The sequence below is a fragment of the Hydra vulgaris genome, chromosome 13, assembly GCF_038396675.1.
Source record: "Hydra vulgaris chromosome 13, alternate assembly HydraT2T_AEP".
Lineage (NCBI taxonomy): Eukaryota > Metazoa > Cnidaria > Hydrozoa > Anthoathecata > Hydridae > Hydra > Hydra vulgaris.
In genome coordinates, this window is record NC_088932.1 from 19070001 (window position 1) to 19086655 (window position 16655).

The 16655-nt window shown below is 28.1% G+C and overlaps 1 protein-coding gene across 1 annotated transcript in view; it reads left to right on the plus strand.

Annotated features, from left to right (window-relative positions):
* Positions 1-10633, plus strand: part of LOC100199317 (uncharacterized) — a 17371-nt gene extending 6738 nt beyond the window's left edge. The window contains exons 4-10 of the mRNA XM_065815398.1: positions 2754-2810; positions 4182-4254; positions 6371-6519; positions 6609-6656; positions 8579-8684; positions 10345-10386; positions 10461-10633. Coding sequence (XP_065671470.1) covers positions 2754-2810; positions 4182-4254; positions 6371-6519; positions 6609-6656; positions 8579-8684; positions 10345-10386; positions 10461-10531 — 546 coding nt within the window. The 3' untranslated portion in view covers positions 10532-10633. The remainder of the gene's footprint in view (positions 1-2753; positions 2811-4181; positions 4255-6370; positions 6520-6608; positions 6657-8578; positions 8685-10344; positions 10387-10460) is intronic.
* Positions 10634-16655: the final 6022 nt, after the last annotated feature.

Consider the following 16655-nt stretch of genomic DNA (forward strand, 5'->3'; position numbering starts at 1 on the left):
CCATGCTGTAACAGAAGTGAGATCCTTTTCAAGCTCAAATGCCCCCTCCAAGCAATCAGAGAGTATTGGCTTCTTATCATGACAAGAATAAATGGTAGTATCATCAGTGAACAATGCCACTTTAGATGTGAGAATATCTGGAAGATCGTTAATGTAAATTAAAAAGAGTATAGTAAGGACAGAACCTTGAGGAACCTCTGAAGTTAAATGATATGAAGAAGAGTGCTGTCCATGGAGGACAACTTCTATACTAAAATTGGTATGGAAGGATTCAATAATCTTAAAGATGTTACCTGATGCACCATAAGAAAAAAGCTTATGGAGAAGACCAGCATGCCAAACTTTATCAAAAGCTTTAAAAATGTCAAGAGCTTAATGGTAGCCTTAACCATTCCACATCTATCTATTGCATGATAAAACCTATCAGTTATTACTGTTAGTAAATCATCTGTCGAATGAGAAGATTGAAATTCATATTGATGTTCAGAAAGTAAGTTATTAGATTCAAGATAAGAGATTAAGTGTTTGTTAATTAAAGATTCAAAAACCTTGCTTATAATAGGAAGAAGACTAATGGGGCGGTAGTTAAACAAGTCAGATCGCTCTTCAGAATTTTTGAAATCAGGGATATCAGATGCCGCTTTCTAGCAGGCTAGAAAACAAGACTCTGATAAGCACTTGTTGAATAGTTTTGAAAGCTCCGGAGAACACTTCTGCAAGACTGTAACAAGTAGTTATATGGACCACAAGCTATAGAAGAGTCTAAGCAGGAAATCACTTTAGATACAGAAGCTGGAGTGATACAAACGTCAAGCAGTGAATCAACCTGTTTGTTGGCTATATCAGGTAGAACGTAAATGGAAATGATGGAAAGTTTTTAGCAGAAATTCAGCTTTGTTTTTTGGTGAGGTGACAATTTCTGAACTATACAAGAAAGGTGGAATAACAGATTTCCCCTTGTTATAGATACTGTTAAAGATTCTTCAGAAGTCATAAGAGTCTAATTTTTGAGATGAAATACTTCATGTATTTCATCTCAAAAATTAGCCTATTTTCAGTTCATGAAAGATTTCATAACCTGAGAATAACAGACTTTGGTGTTGGACAAAACCTTTTTACAATGGTTTGTAGCAATAATAAACAGACATCTGTTTTCTGGAGAATTGTTTTGGTGATATGAATGTAATGGAAATTGTAGCAGCACAGTGAAAGGAAAACCATGTAGAAGAGTAAGGCTTGATTTGGAATCGTCGAGAGGAAATAAAAGATTCCATCCCAGCCTGAATCCAAGAAGTTAAGTGAAATATACATTTGTCAGCAGGAAGATGAAAGATTTTTCCCCAAGGGCTATCACAAAGAAAATCATGGGAAGAGTGCCAGTCAGCTTGAAGGTAGTTGTAAGAGGTACGATAATAGTGGGATTCTGATGATGAAGAAGAATAAGATAATAGTTTTAGAAAAATCAAACCATGATCAGAAGCACCTAAGGGTGAATGTGGAAAAACTAAGCAAAGACTAGAGTCAGAAACAAAACATAAGTCGAGTAGAGAAGGTAAATGGTTTAAATAGTCTGGAAAGCGAGTTGGAAAGTTCAAAATTTGAGTTAGAGATTGAGAAAGGCAAAAGTTGTGGGCCTTAATGCCTGTAGAGTCACTGACACTAGAGCCAAGCCATTTAGTGTGATGAGCATTACAGTCACCAACAACAACATTAAGGGAGAGGGCTTGGTCAATATGATCAGAAATAACATCGAAAAGAGTGCAGTCTTGAGATGAAAGAGAGCAAAGAGATACAGAACAAAGAGAAAGACAAAGAGAAAGGTGATAGTCAAGTGGTGCTAAATGAAAGCACATAAAAGAATAGTCTGTGGATTCAAACCTAGTCTCCTGACAAATGGATAAATTCTTACAAATGTAAATGCCCAGGTAAAAAATATTTTGAGGAATTAGGTAATGGCTAACTTATCGATAGTATATATGGTTTCCATGTGAGGTCAGTTGCGAATAATAATCCAAGAAGATGTAAAGAAGAGGGCTCGGTGAAAGAGTTGGCATTTATTATTATAGGAATGTTGATAATTTTGCGATAATTGTTTGTAGTAAATAACTCAGTTTTGTTGGAGTTAAAATTCGCAAGCCAATGCAAGCACTAAGCTTAGGGATGTTAAAAACAATAAAATTTTTAAAACGCGAATACAAAAGAAGCCAAACTTGGGGCAAATATAAAAAAGTACGATTACAAAAATAAATTCCATAAATATTGACATTTACCTTGTGCTCAAGTGGCGAAATACCCCGAAAAATGCCCTCAATTGTTCTTAAATGATTTGGCTTTGAGCGCAAGGTAAATCTCAATATTTTGTAAAAAAAAATTTCTAATGTGATCATAATGGTTTTAAGTTTTTTTTTAGATTGTTGTGTATCCTAGTCTTTTCATAATTATTGTTTATATTAAAAAATAATTTCACAAAAAAGTATTTCAGCGCAAATGCACTAAAAAAGAATTTTGTGCAAATATGCAAAAAAAAGATTTTTTTTTTTTTTTGCGTAAATTATGCAAAATCTTTTTTTTATTTTAAACAATATTATGAAAAGACTAGGATACACAACAATCGAAATAAAAAATTTGGACCATTCTGATCATATTAGAAAAAAATATATATATAATTTATATTATATAATTATTATATAATAAATTTTATTATATATAATATATATTATATAATAAATTTTATAGATATGATAAATTTTTAGGTTCCATTTGATGAAGATAGACAGTTCAATTTTTTTACTGGAAATCTACCTTCAATAGTAAGAAAATAATAGTATGAAGTATTTTTGTCAAGATAATATAGTTATTTGTGGCAATAGATACAATATCATTGTATCTATTGCCACAAATGCAGTGAAAGTTGTTCGTATCAGCAAAAACTGTTTACTTAAGCTCTAATTTAAAATTTTGTTTTTAAACTGAAATGTTGTTGATTGCACATTATAATTATATGCTAATGTTTTGTTTACTTTATCTTTAATTATAATATAAAAAGTATGTGTCTTTCTAATACACATGTTTTGTGCATTAAAATTCTTGTGTTTTATTTTGATTTTTGTTTATCGTTATTCATTTTTTGATGAGAGAACGGTTTTTAAATTATTGTTTAAGTGAAAAAAAATTAGTCCAGCAAACAAAATAACATTTAAAATTTTAATGTTAAATATAAATTATTTGTATACAGTAGGGATATAGTGGTTCTAAACCTGATCCCTGAGGAACACAACGAGTTATAATTTGTTTGTTAGTTTCCTATGCTTTACATATTACATATTTACATAATCAGATTTGGACAGGAATGGCGTGCGATGACACTCTGTAACTAAACACGCTAATAATTTTTTTTCTTAACAAATTGACCCTGGCTGTTTTAATGTTTTAACTATTTAAATGCAATAAAAAAATCATAAGATCAACGGTTAATTGTTATGAATAATAATTAACCGTCTTTTAAACTTGACTTACTAATGAAATGATTAAAAGTTACTATTTTAAAAAGACTCGTTATTATTTTTTCAAAAAAATGTTAATACAATTTTAAAATATTATATTTCATTTCAATAATTTAATTTCACTTTTTAAATAGACAATTTAAATAAAAATTTTTCATTTATTAAACAATCATATGAAGTAATTTGTAAAAGCGTTTTACGTAACTTTAATAAAATATTTCAAAACATAAGTTTTGAAGTAGTTTATTTCAAGCGCAATTAAAAATGTAACAAAAAGTAAACTTTGCCTTGAGTTTGATTTTAAAGCTTATATATTTTCTTTTTTGTGAGGAATTGTTTTCTTCAGTTTTTTTAATTTTTTTCAAAGTTTTCAGACTCAAAAAAAAAGACTTCAAAACGCTTAGCTAAAATGTTTAGCTTAGCGTTTCTTTCTTTAGCTCATTTCTAAAATGTTTAAATCACCAAAACATCTAAACGGTCGTGGTCAAGTTGTCAACAAAAAAAAATCATTTGCGCGGTCAGCAATAGCACTTGATCACACACCATTCCTGTTCAAGCCTGCGTATTACAATAGTAAAAATATTGGTTATTTAAAATGCTGGTGGTAATATGATAGAAGTATTGCTAAAATGTGTGTGCATTTAAAATACTAATTTTTTGATTTTGATTTTGTTTTAGTTCAAGTTTCCAATTGAGAATGACATCTTTCGAAATACTGATGAAACAGATGAAAAACAAATTTATGATGAAGGTTATTATTTTAGTTTAAAGATTTTAAAACAATTTATGTTGTTATTTTTTAGATTTTTACTTTCTTTTTTTTTAAGAGTTCTTAAAAAAAGAATTTTAATAATAATTTTAAAGTTGTTTAATAATCAATTAAATGTTTAAAAAATGGAAATTAATTGTTAAACATTGATTTTCAATATTATGCATACGCTCTGTGCCTTGTTTGTTTTTTTTAATGCCTAATGTCTTAGCCTAATATGAATTTTGAAGTCATAAAATCCTTGGTATTTTTTTTTATGTTTTGACGTTAATTTTTTTAAACCAGTGCAATAAATAAATTACTGCAAAAAGAATTGAATTAAAAAACTCAATTAACAAAAACAATGTAAAAAGGTTTGTAAATATGTTATGTAAATATATTATGTTTTTTTTTGGTAAACATTATCAAAATATCCATGGCATTTGTAATCATATATGCCCAAAATTTTAAAATAGACTTTTTCATAACTGTAAAATGACTTCATGGTTTGGACTGGCTTATTAAATATAGTTTTTTAAGAAAAAGAAGAACAGAATAAAGAGTAATAATAAAAAAATTGGTGTAAAAATGGTGTAATAATACCGAAAATATTATTTTAATGAACATTTTCATCTAATTATTTTATAGCGATAATTTAAATATATATATATTATATTATTACATAATTATATTATGTTGTATCATTTTTTTAAATGCCACACAAAGCTTAAGAGTTGAGTTAAGAGAGATTAAGAGAGATGCTCACATACAAGTCAAGATTGGAACAAGGTTATTACACACCTCAGATGAATAGATCATATGCAATTGATTAGAAATTATATATATATATTTTTTTTCAAGTAATCTTCTCAAATAAAAAGTTCAATCTGGAAGGGATTGACAGCTTTAAAGAGCACTGGAAAGAGCCTTGTTATTTTTCCAAACAAAATTTTGATCGAGGCAGCTTAATGGTCTGGGGAGCATTTTATGCTAACCAAATGCTAAATTTGTTGTCACAAGTACCCTCACGAATAGTGAAGACTACACCACAGTGTTTAAAGAGTTTATTATCCTATATTAAAGCTAGTGTGCTGCTGATTGTAATTCAGCTAGAAAACACTGCTATCCATACATGTTGACACACTCATGGTTTCAAGGTAATGATATAAATGTTGTTGAGTGGTCAACTGCTCTATAGACATAAATTCCATGGGAAATGGCTAGAGTATCATTGTGCAATATGTGTATGCTGAAAATCAGTTTTAAACTGTTGAAGAGTTGCACATTGCAATCATAAATGTGTGTTGTCTTATCAACACGTCACACGAAAGAATGCCAAATTGCATATTTGAACTTGTTTTATAAAATGATGGCCACACATACAAGTTATTAACAAATTACTTTTTTTTTAAATAAAGTGACTTATCTCTACTGGTTTTATAGTTGTGAAACAACAGTTTTTTTTTGTTATTTGCATGTAAATAATGGTTTGATGACTATTTCTGGGGCATCTTTCATCTAATAGTATTTCTTTGCAATATATAATGTGTCATATCATTAGAATTATTTTGGGTGTGCCTTTTCATTTGAAATATACTGGGTGTGCCACTTGATACTTCCTAGATTGTTTATCTTGGAAGTATCAAGTAGTTCTATAGTTATGAAACAGAGTCTGCAGGTATATAATATTTATGTAAATAATCTAAAAATAGATTAAATTATTTAATGACCAAAAAAATTAAAATACTTTTTATATCTTTATAATGTAACATAATTTTAATAAACATTATAAAGATATAAAAAGTATTTAATTTTTTTGGTCATTAAATAATTTAATCTATTTTTAGACAATTTCATATATAATTTGTTTAATTTATTATTTTGAATAATAGTCTAATAGCAAAATAACTTCTTTTTACTTTTTTACCTTATTTTTTACTTTCCCTATATTTCAATTTCAATCAGTTTATACCTCTCATAGAGTCATGTTTAGAGTTTTAATATTTTTTCAACAAAAATTTTTGTTAATACAAAATGTTTTTTTAATGTTAACACACTGTTTTATAGTTAGTTTTTTTTTTCTTTCTTAGTTTTGTTTTATATTTCTTAACTTTTCCAGACTTTGATAGTGATATCAGTAGTGGAAAAAAGTCACTTGATGATGTATTGAATGAAAAGACATCTCACAATTCTTTTAATATCAGCTCATTACCCAAGAATGGGATATTTAATTTTTCAAGTACAACCAAGAAGATAAATTCAGATGGTGTATGTTTCATGTTTTCAATAGTATAATATATATAAGTGTTGTAATAATAATTACATTATTTTAAAAAACAAATAATTTCTTATTTTAGTATATTGAAACTCGAACTACAAAAAAACTACCTGATGGTTCTGAGCAAGTAAGTAAAGAGTTAGTAAATTGTTTACATATATGTGTGTGTGTGTGTGTGTGTGTGTGTGTGTGTGTGTGTGTGTGTGTGTGTGTGCACACACATAAACATCTGTGCATACTTAGCCTTGCATAATGTATTATTGGTGATGTAATACTGAAATAGTGATCTGTGGGAGCATTAGTACATATCAACTGAGGGTTTTGTATATATGATGTTTATATATAAACCATGTATATATAGCATGACAAATCCTCATGTTTTCTTCAATGTAGACATAAACCTATTATTTTTTTCTAGCATATTGATAATCTGACTAGAATGTAATACGACAGTTTGTTAATAAGTCAAAGGCAACAGATGTTTGTAGAAAGGCACTATGTTATGTTTAGCATTCATTGTTTGGAAAGTGATGAGTGAACAACCCTTTTTATTAAGACTGTTTTTTTAGCTTGCTAAATGGTTTTAATGAGCAATATTTTTCAAAACATTTCTTTGTATAGCAGAAATAAACTTTTTCTGCAAAATTGTTTGAATTCATATTTTGTATACAAATAATAAACAGCTGCCATGTTTTGTTAAGGCTTTATCATGCAGCAATCAAGTTTGTTTTTTGCCACTGTATTCTGCTTGTTGTTTCAGTTTGGATATTTTATGACACATAAGGACAATCAAAGCCAGCATTTGAGCAAATGTTTTGGTCCTATAGGGAGTGGTGTCCATATTTTTGAGTTAAATCTATGTCAAATATATTCAGATTTTGCTTCAATCATGATGATTGCCTGAATTTTTTATGAATTAAACAACATTTATCACTCACAAATGGCCAATGGTCGCCTCACAATTGAGACAATTAAATAAGGCAATTTTAATTTTTACATGATGATTTTTCAACCTTCGTTTTTTTTTTTTTTTTTTTTTTTTTTTTTTTGCATTTTCTTTCAAACTATTTGTCAAATTTTAATGAAGCTTTAAAATGAATGATTAAAGTTACTGTTACATAGTTTATGTGATTAGGTTTTTTAAATAAATACATTTGTTTATCTATCTTAATATATTTTGAACATTTTTAAGTTTTAAAATGCCGCTTTCTATCACGAAAATGAAAATAAGATACTGTAATAAGTGAAAAATATAAATAAATTTTTTTTATAAAGTTTTTATTTTAATATAAAGATGTTTTTATATCTAAAAAAAATACAGATGGCTATGACCTCATATTAAAATTTATTCAATTTTTTTATATAAACCATATTAATTAGTTTGTTGTTAATTTATAGTTTATCTTTCTTTATATTTACCAACAAATATCAAATAAATTTTATCTTTGTGTTTCTGCATCCTGTCACAATTGATTGTCATGTTGATAAACATTGTATAACCTAAAACTATTTAATAAACATTAAATAGTTTTAGGTTATAAAATGTTTATCAACATTGTATAACCTAAAAGAGGTTAAAACTATTTAATAAACATTAGCCTTTTTGTTTTGGATACTTATAGCTGGCCAGCAGTCCACACTGCTAGACTGGTATAGACACTCAAACAAATTCCTTTAACTAAAAATTATTTAATATAAATTAATAAATACACGAAAAGGAAAAAAAAAACAATAAAACATTGTGAGCATTTCCTTGGCATCAGAAGACTTTTTTTATGGAGTTTAAAAGTTTATAAAATTTTAATTATAACTTCTCTCAGTGCAATCATATCAAACTTGGGTCAGAGGGAGGCAGAGAGAATAGAAAAAAAAAAATTTCGTAATGGTATCACCCTTACTATGGCTGAGTATGACACGGCCAATTAAAGTATTAAAGATTAGCCACATATTTATTAATATTCTCTTTCATTCATTCTCTTGATAGATGTTTTTACTTATTTTTAGCATTATGGTTTGTATTTTAAATACAAAAGATTTTTTTTATTTTAGACAGTAGTCAGTCGCTCAATTGGGGACCAAACACATTCAGTTACCAGTAAAAAACTAGCGTCTGGAGAAGAGATAAGAACAGAAGATTTCGTTAATATGAATCAAGGTTAGTGGTATTTATTTTGTGAACTAATCAAATTATGTTTTACAAAGATTAGATACAAAAAATGTGAATTTTTCACAGAAAACAATAAACTAGAATTGTTTTGGTGTACCAGCACTATAACTAGTATAATAAATTCAAAAGCATATATATAAATTATATAATGCTTATTTTAAACATTACAAAGAAATAAGTTTAAAAAAAGTTTAAACTAACATTATGGAGAGTTGTTTTATTTATTCTTTTTAATTTGGTGTTAAAAATATATACAAAATTAGGATATATTACAGATTGAAATTTTTGTCATGAAAATAAAAAGATATATCTTTATAAAGATCAATTTTATTGATATATCTTTATAGTAGATTTTTTAGTTTTTTTAGTTTAATGGACTTCAACCTTAGAAACTATCTTTTCGTCTTTTGTTTTCATGTTTTGGCATTTATAACCATTCTTCCTAAATGCTTTTAAACCCATCATATTATCTTTTTTGAGCATTATATGAAGTTCTTTTTTGAGCTTGATTAAAGTCATTCAAGTTTAAATATATGATCACTTAATATACTTTATATACTTAATAAGTATGCTTCATAAATGTTAAAAGTAGTAACATTTAATTAAAAAAATTAATTTCAAAATGTTTTTAATAAGATCTTTTTTTTTTAAAAAAAAAAATTCGCGTTGATTGAATGTATTAAAGTTATAAGGTTTAGTTGTTTTAAGTTCCATTATAAGAATATTTATAATTGATTTATTTTTTAAGTGTAGCAGGATATTTTTTGGCTAATTAGTAGCAATGAAAAAGCTTTATTTGATAATTGTTTTACATCACTGTTGTGTATAGTAGAACAAGAATATGCTGTCTTCACAATTGGTTTATCTTAGTTTATAAGTTCTCAGTCTATAGTACTTTTAGTCATAGTCTAATCATATATACTGTAATAAAATTAAAGCTGAATATAAATAAAGTTTTAAAATAACTACATGCAACATTGCAATTTTTATTCAATTCATTATGCAATGCAACGAATGAGTCAATCATGCTAATAAGGCTTTATTAAAATTCTATAAAATAATTTAAACAAATGGAATTCTATTTTAGCAACGAATATCTTTGTTTTGAAAATGAAGTAAAAACTTCATTTTTGTTATGTTTGTTAAACTAAAGTTTTGCATTTAGCATACTTTTAGTAATGTTTTCTTAAGTATAACAAGTTGACTGCTGCAGGATTCTTAAGTATAACAAGTTGACTGCTGCAGGTTTCTTAAGTATAACAAGTTGACTGTTGCAGGTTTCTTAATATAACAAGTTGACTGCTGCAGGATTCTTAAGTAAAACAAGTTGACTGCTGCAGGTTTCTTCAGTATAACAAGTTGACTGCTGCAGGATTCTTAGGTACAACAAGTTGACTGCTGCAGAATTCTTAGGTACAACAAGTTGACTGCTGCAGGATTCTTTGAACAATAGATTTTTATATTTTTTTCACTGCTCCGAAACAGATCTATAAACAGAAAAAATTTTAAAACTAATCTGATTTGAATTTATTTTCGAAATTAGATATCTTTTGCAAACGGGTAATGTTTTAATGTAATCTAATTTTCTAATTAATTTTTATGTGTTTTAATAAAGTGATTTTTGAAAAAAGTATTATTATTTTTATAGACGAGTTAAAAGCTTTTGATGAGAAATGGAACATCAAAAAAGGTAAAATAAAAAAAACATTTCAAATTATTATGTAAAATATGTTCATTTTAAATTAAAAATTTTTTTGCTTTCAGGACCATTATTACCTAATGGTAGTTCTTGGGGAAGTTTTATACCGCGTCCGTGGTCGAATCCGAAATTGTAAATTCTATACTTTTTGAGGTTTTGTAAAAAGATATTTATTTTGTATGTTAAAATTGTAAATTTTTTAAATTATGGTTCTTATAATATAAATTTATATATAGTACTTATGTATTTTGTTGCACCCAAGACCTTTATTACAGGGTTACTAGTTAAAAATCCGAAACCTGTTGGAGAGTCCCTCAAAATATAATTAGTTATTTAAGTCCTTTTGACCATCTGTTAATGTTTGGTACATACAAGAAGACTTTTGCATCCTAGGGTGATTTTTTAATTTTTGCAATAGTTAATATTTAATGCGACAAACTTCTGGTGAAGATTAAATATTTTTTTATTATTATTTTTATTTGAATTTAAAAGATATATAAACATAATATCTGCTGTTAATGTAATACTGGTAACAGTATTTTTTTTAATGTGATAACTTTTATTTTTTTAAAGGAGACATTTTAGATAAAAAAATGCTTTGGTGTCCAAAATAAAATAAGTAGTAAAAACTAAACACTTACCAAAACGGAAGTCGAACCCAAAAAAAAGCGCAAATTTGTTAGTGTTTAAATTAGTGCTGTTACGACTATTAAATATTTCGACTGTCGACTAAAATCGACTAACACATTTTTGAAGTCGATTCAGTCGAAATATGGGAATAACTTATTTTCTCGAAATAAATTACCATAAAAATAACCATGTAATTTATTTTCGCTTTCTATTTTTTAACATCATATCATTTAAATTTACTCCCAGACCCAAATAGGGTAAGGGCTATACATGCTTTATATCAAACTCTTTACAATCATTTTCAATGTGATCGTGTAGATGACATTAAGATTTTGGAACTTTACAACTTAATATTGACCCAAGCCAGCTTGAGACGGCTTTGTATGAAAGTATTTATGAAAATCAAAAGCACCGAGAATTTTTTTTATTTTAGGTGCCCCAAGAAGTCCTAACGATCTTGTCACAGAGCACCGCGGAAGTGCATTTAACCAGGAAGATCACGCCTCCTTCCTTACCGTGACGCGGTAAAATATGTCCAGAGCTCGTTTCGAGCCTGGATCTCCTGCTTATAAAGCAAGCGTTCTAACCACTGCGTAACAGCCGCACACAATTACATAAACGATAGTTTAATTAAGTATAATTTTTCTGTTTGTAGTTTAATTATTAAGGTGCTCCCAGAAGTCCTAACGGTCTTCTTACAGAGCACCGGGAAGAGCATATATAATACTAATATGCTATGAACTAGATAAAAAAAAAGAGAGTAAACAAAAAATAGTTAATAGTTATAATTAGAGATGTCATACTTCCTAAAATAGCCATTAACTATTTACACTGCTACCTGCAAGTAATAAGAAAACTTTAGTAAGTTCTGTCAAGATAATGTTTTGTGTTTGTTGACCAACACTTGTAAGGGTTTGCTGTCCAGTTTAAGCGAACGGTTTCATGTAAAAACTTATATCAGATCTTAGTTTGGTTATTTCGAACGTCCAAAGTGTCAACACACGGATGTTAGGCGGCCAGAACTTTAACGTTTCTTACTTTTTTTACATTTAATTTTAACAGATAAATTGTCTTTAATTTTTACGTTAGTTTAATTGATAAATTATCTCTGTACCTAATTTGCCAAAAAAAGCAACTGAGAATGCTTAAGAAAGAAAAACTCTACCATCATTACTCGTTCGCCAATTAGAAATATTTTAGAGCTAAAGAATGATAGGAAGGAACAAGAAGTATAAAATGGTAAAAGTAAAATGAGAACTTTAATAAATAGAGATAATTTACCAGAATGTAAAGGAAAAAAGAGTGCCTGCGGTAATCCAGAAATTTGTTGTTTAATTTGCGAAAAAAATTATTAAGATCCGCCCACTGAACACTGAATCTTGTGTCATAAATGCAAGTCCTGGTTGCACGAGACGTGAACAATTATTGAAAACATGTCCCGGGCTTTGTTTGTAATATTTGTTTGAAATTTTTTAAAGTTTTAATAACCAAAAAATAAAAAATTAATTTTAAAAGACTGTTGTTGTATTAAATTGCGATAAAAGTTCATGATCTCCCCATTCAATGTATACCAAAAACCCAGACTGGATTATTTGTTACAGTTAAATGGCCTGGCGAAAGTGAGCGTATCCCAAGATTATTCAGTAATTTTTGAATGATTTAATTAACATTTTATTCGTTATTACTCAACATTTTTTGTGATTTGTGAACCCCACGGTGTGTTCGGAACTACCCATCGTATGTAGAGGAATTCTGAACACCAATTGTTTTATATTTGCCCTAAATTTTTTTATTTTATAATAAGATTTATAAAAGTTATTTTAGAGGATTTGTGACTAAAAAGCTAGACTAAAAGAAATGATCAATTTCGAATAACTGGTGTCTTTAATTCCCATTTTGCTTAGCTGTTCACCGATACCCCATTCTGTCCTACGCTAAGATACAATAACCTAATAATACAGATAATAATAAGATACTAAATGAACTTTTCAATAAAACTAAATTTAATCAACTTTGTATTGATTACCGTGTACCACATCTATGGAATAGTATTAAACTGCCGAACTTTAATTTGTCTGCTTCTTAACCCATTTTAAAACTAAACTAAAATGTCTTCTTCTCCTTTCTGATAATATATCTAAATATTACTAATACTTATCAACTTTAATTTTTTAATATCGGTAACTAACAAAAGTTTAATATTTATAACAAACTTATTATTATATATAGCAATTGGTATATGTTGCAAGCGGGACGCGTACATAAATTTTAATTACACCATTAGGCCCTTCACTCGTTACATTGAACCAATTATAACTTTGTTAGATTCACAACTTGATTCCTTCGTAAACTACTTCTTTAGTTAAAAAATTGCTATTAATTAAAAAAATTTAAAACATCAACCATAGTTTAAAAAAAATAACGTAGATATTTAAAATGAAGAGTCAAAAAATTATGGGTAAATTTCAATCCAATTATGAGTAACAATGTTGGATAACATGGTTACTATGTGTATCAATGTTGACATATTTTGGAAAATTCTTCTACAAGTCTTCCAGCTCTAGTAAATTAACAAATTTAGCTGACTAAGCAGTAGAAAATACAGTCTGCTGTTGCCACAAGTTGAAACAAGTTTTTGCACGTTTCAAGTGAGAAAAAAAGTGTTCAGTTGATGCTTTGAATTTTAACAGTTCAGCATTTAGCAATTGTTACAAGTTCTAATATAAATCAACAATACTAATTTTTTTTTCTTTCATTTAGAAACCATATCTGAAATGATTTTGCAGTAATCATTTATGTAGAAAAATATTTGCGATCGTAAAACAACAAAATGTCTTATAAGTAGTGTTGTTATCGAATTCGACTTAAAGTCGACAAATCAAAAGTCAAAGTTAAAAAAAGTCGAGCCGCCGTGGCGCAGTGGTTAGAGTTCTGGCTCAGAACTCAGAGGTCCGAGGTTCGGCGCCAGCTCTAGCCGACAAGCGACATTGGTACGGAAGGAGGCGTGAACTTCCTGTTAAATGCTCTCCCGAGGTGCTCTGTGATAAGACCTTAAGGACTTTTGGGAGCACCTAAATAAGTATAAAATAAAAAAATAAAAAAAAATAAAAAATTCAACTAAATATCAATTTAGTCGAGTAATAATCTCGACATGCTTTTATTTTTTCATTAGATTAACTTTTCAATCTTTAACTTTTGTTTGATCATTTAATAACAATAGCATGTACTGTTATAACTATTGCATACTAACAATTTTTACTATTTTAAAGTATTCATCTTATTCATAGCAATATGTATACCTAGTTAAACCTAATTAAACATAACTTTCTTTTATGTGTTTTGTTAACTTTTGTTTTGATTACTCTATGCTTGTAATTTTCATAAATACTTTCTTACAATGGCTTTTTTTTTTTTTTCGAGCAAAACTAAATTGAAAAGCTACAAAACTTAATGTCATTAATACAACCACAAAATTTAATATAGCGTAAATGTTATTGTATAGACTTTTTGTCACAGAACACTGAAAAAGAGCATTTAACTGGGAAGTTCACGCTTTTTTTCCAGTAAAAAATCAGAACCCATTATTTGATACTTATTATTCAATTGGAGAACTACCACTTTAAATACCAGTGGATTATCTCCTGGAAATGTATATATGGACACAAACATGTATATACAGACATAATAAAATCTAAATTGCCAATTGCTTTTAGAAAAGAGCTTGCCGATAGTCTTCAGTTTATTTCACTCATGCAGTTATTTTGATTACTTATTATTCACTTAAAAATATCATATATGGATAAACTTAACGAAAGTTCAAAATAACCCAACCATCTAAATTTTCGACCCATCTTGTAACACAAATATCAGAAAGAATCTTAAATCAAATTGATATGTGAAATTGGTTTTCGTTTTGATGCTCCAAGTTTAGAAGCTTTTTTTTGGTGCACCAAGTTTAGAAGCTCTTGTTTGGTGCACCATGTTTAAAATCTCTGTTTGCTTTGTGTTATTTTTAATCTATTTACATATTTAATTTGTTTCGCAAAAATAAGTTATAAACAAGTTTATAACTTATTAAGCAATGGTTGAATATTGCTTTTGGATAAACTTTCAGAAAATGAGTTTTTATACCTAATAATGAACCTGCCATTGATGCTGCACCATCGTATCTTTGGTCCCTCATTATTTTAATACTCAAGTTTAATTTTAATAAAGATATCTTGTAGTCTCACTCGCTTCAACTTTACAAATGACACAAATTCCTCATCTATCTCATGTTATCTATAAATACGTTGTAGAGCAAGAAATATTCCCCCTTTTTGGTGAGAGTTAACTGCATCTACAAAGACTTGAGAATTTAGCTTCTTTTATTTTTTTGTTTTTTGTTAAAGAAGCTTTTCGAACAAGCTTCTGTTATAAAAAAAAAAAATTCTTAAAACTGAGTCTTATTCCTGACCTTAGCTGAAATATAGAAAGAATTTTTTTATTGTTGAAGCTAACAAATGGTACTGCAACTCCTAAATAAAATCTTCCATGACATGACATGACATGACTATAAAAATTCAAAGAAAATTACCGATATTTTTAAGTTTATCTATATTTTCAAGCATATCCTGCAGTGAAATGCATTGTTTACCATCATTAATAACAACTTTCATAATGAATTTTGGAATGCGTGTTTAACATTGGGTTCAATCAGTAGGTTCTTTAGTCAGATAGTCGACTCTTAACATTCAATCATTGAATTATCAATCAATTTCTTTTTTATTAATCAGTTAGTTTATTGATTTCAAAAGCATTTGGTACAGTGGATCACTGCACCCTCTTAGATAAACTAAACCATTAGTTTATCTAAAAGATTGCGGTATAATTAACAAAACTTATTATTTGATTAAAAGCTGTGTTACCAATAAAAAGTAAAATGTACATAATGTACAACCTAGAACCTTAAACTTCTTATGTGGAATCCATTGAGGATTAACTGCTGGTTCACTCCAAGTTTTTGATTTACATAAATGATTTTTGTAATACATCCTTGAAACTGAATTCAGTTATATTTGCAGATGGTATTTCTTATTAACAATGATATCAAGAAACTATTAAACTATTGGTAGATATGAATATAGACCTAAATTAAGTAAATAATTGGTTTAACGTCTAACAAACTCTCACTTAAGATCTTTATCTTAAATGATGAATTAATTCAAAAACCAGTTTAAGGATGTTAGAAACTCTTGTTGATGAAAACGATAAACGATAAACGATAAACTATTATTTCATATATTACTTAAAACATATTACATAAATTTAACTTTTTGTTTAGGAGTCAATCCTAAGCACTGTTGAAGTTCGTTTAACTTCGCCAATCGAAGTTAAACGAAGTCGAAAAGCGAATATTCGTAAAAATTACTATTCGCTATTTAGTTTTTAGTTAATGAAAACACTATTCGCCGGTGCCTTAGTAAATCCACTTTTTTTCGCCTACTTTTGTTTTGTTACATTTTCCGCGTAAGATTGATTTCGGTAATAGTTACATAATTTTCCTCGCGTAAAAGTGTGCGCGAGAAAACCCCCTTTCCTTTCATCTGTCAAATGGATTTTAAAATGACCTTAATTTGTTGTTGACTAAA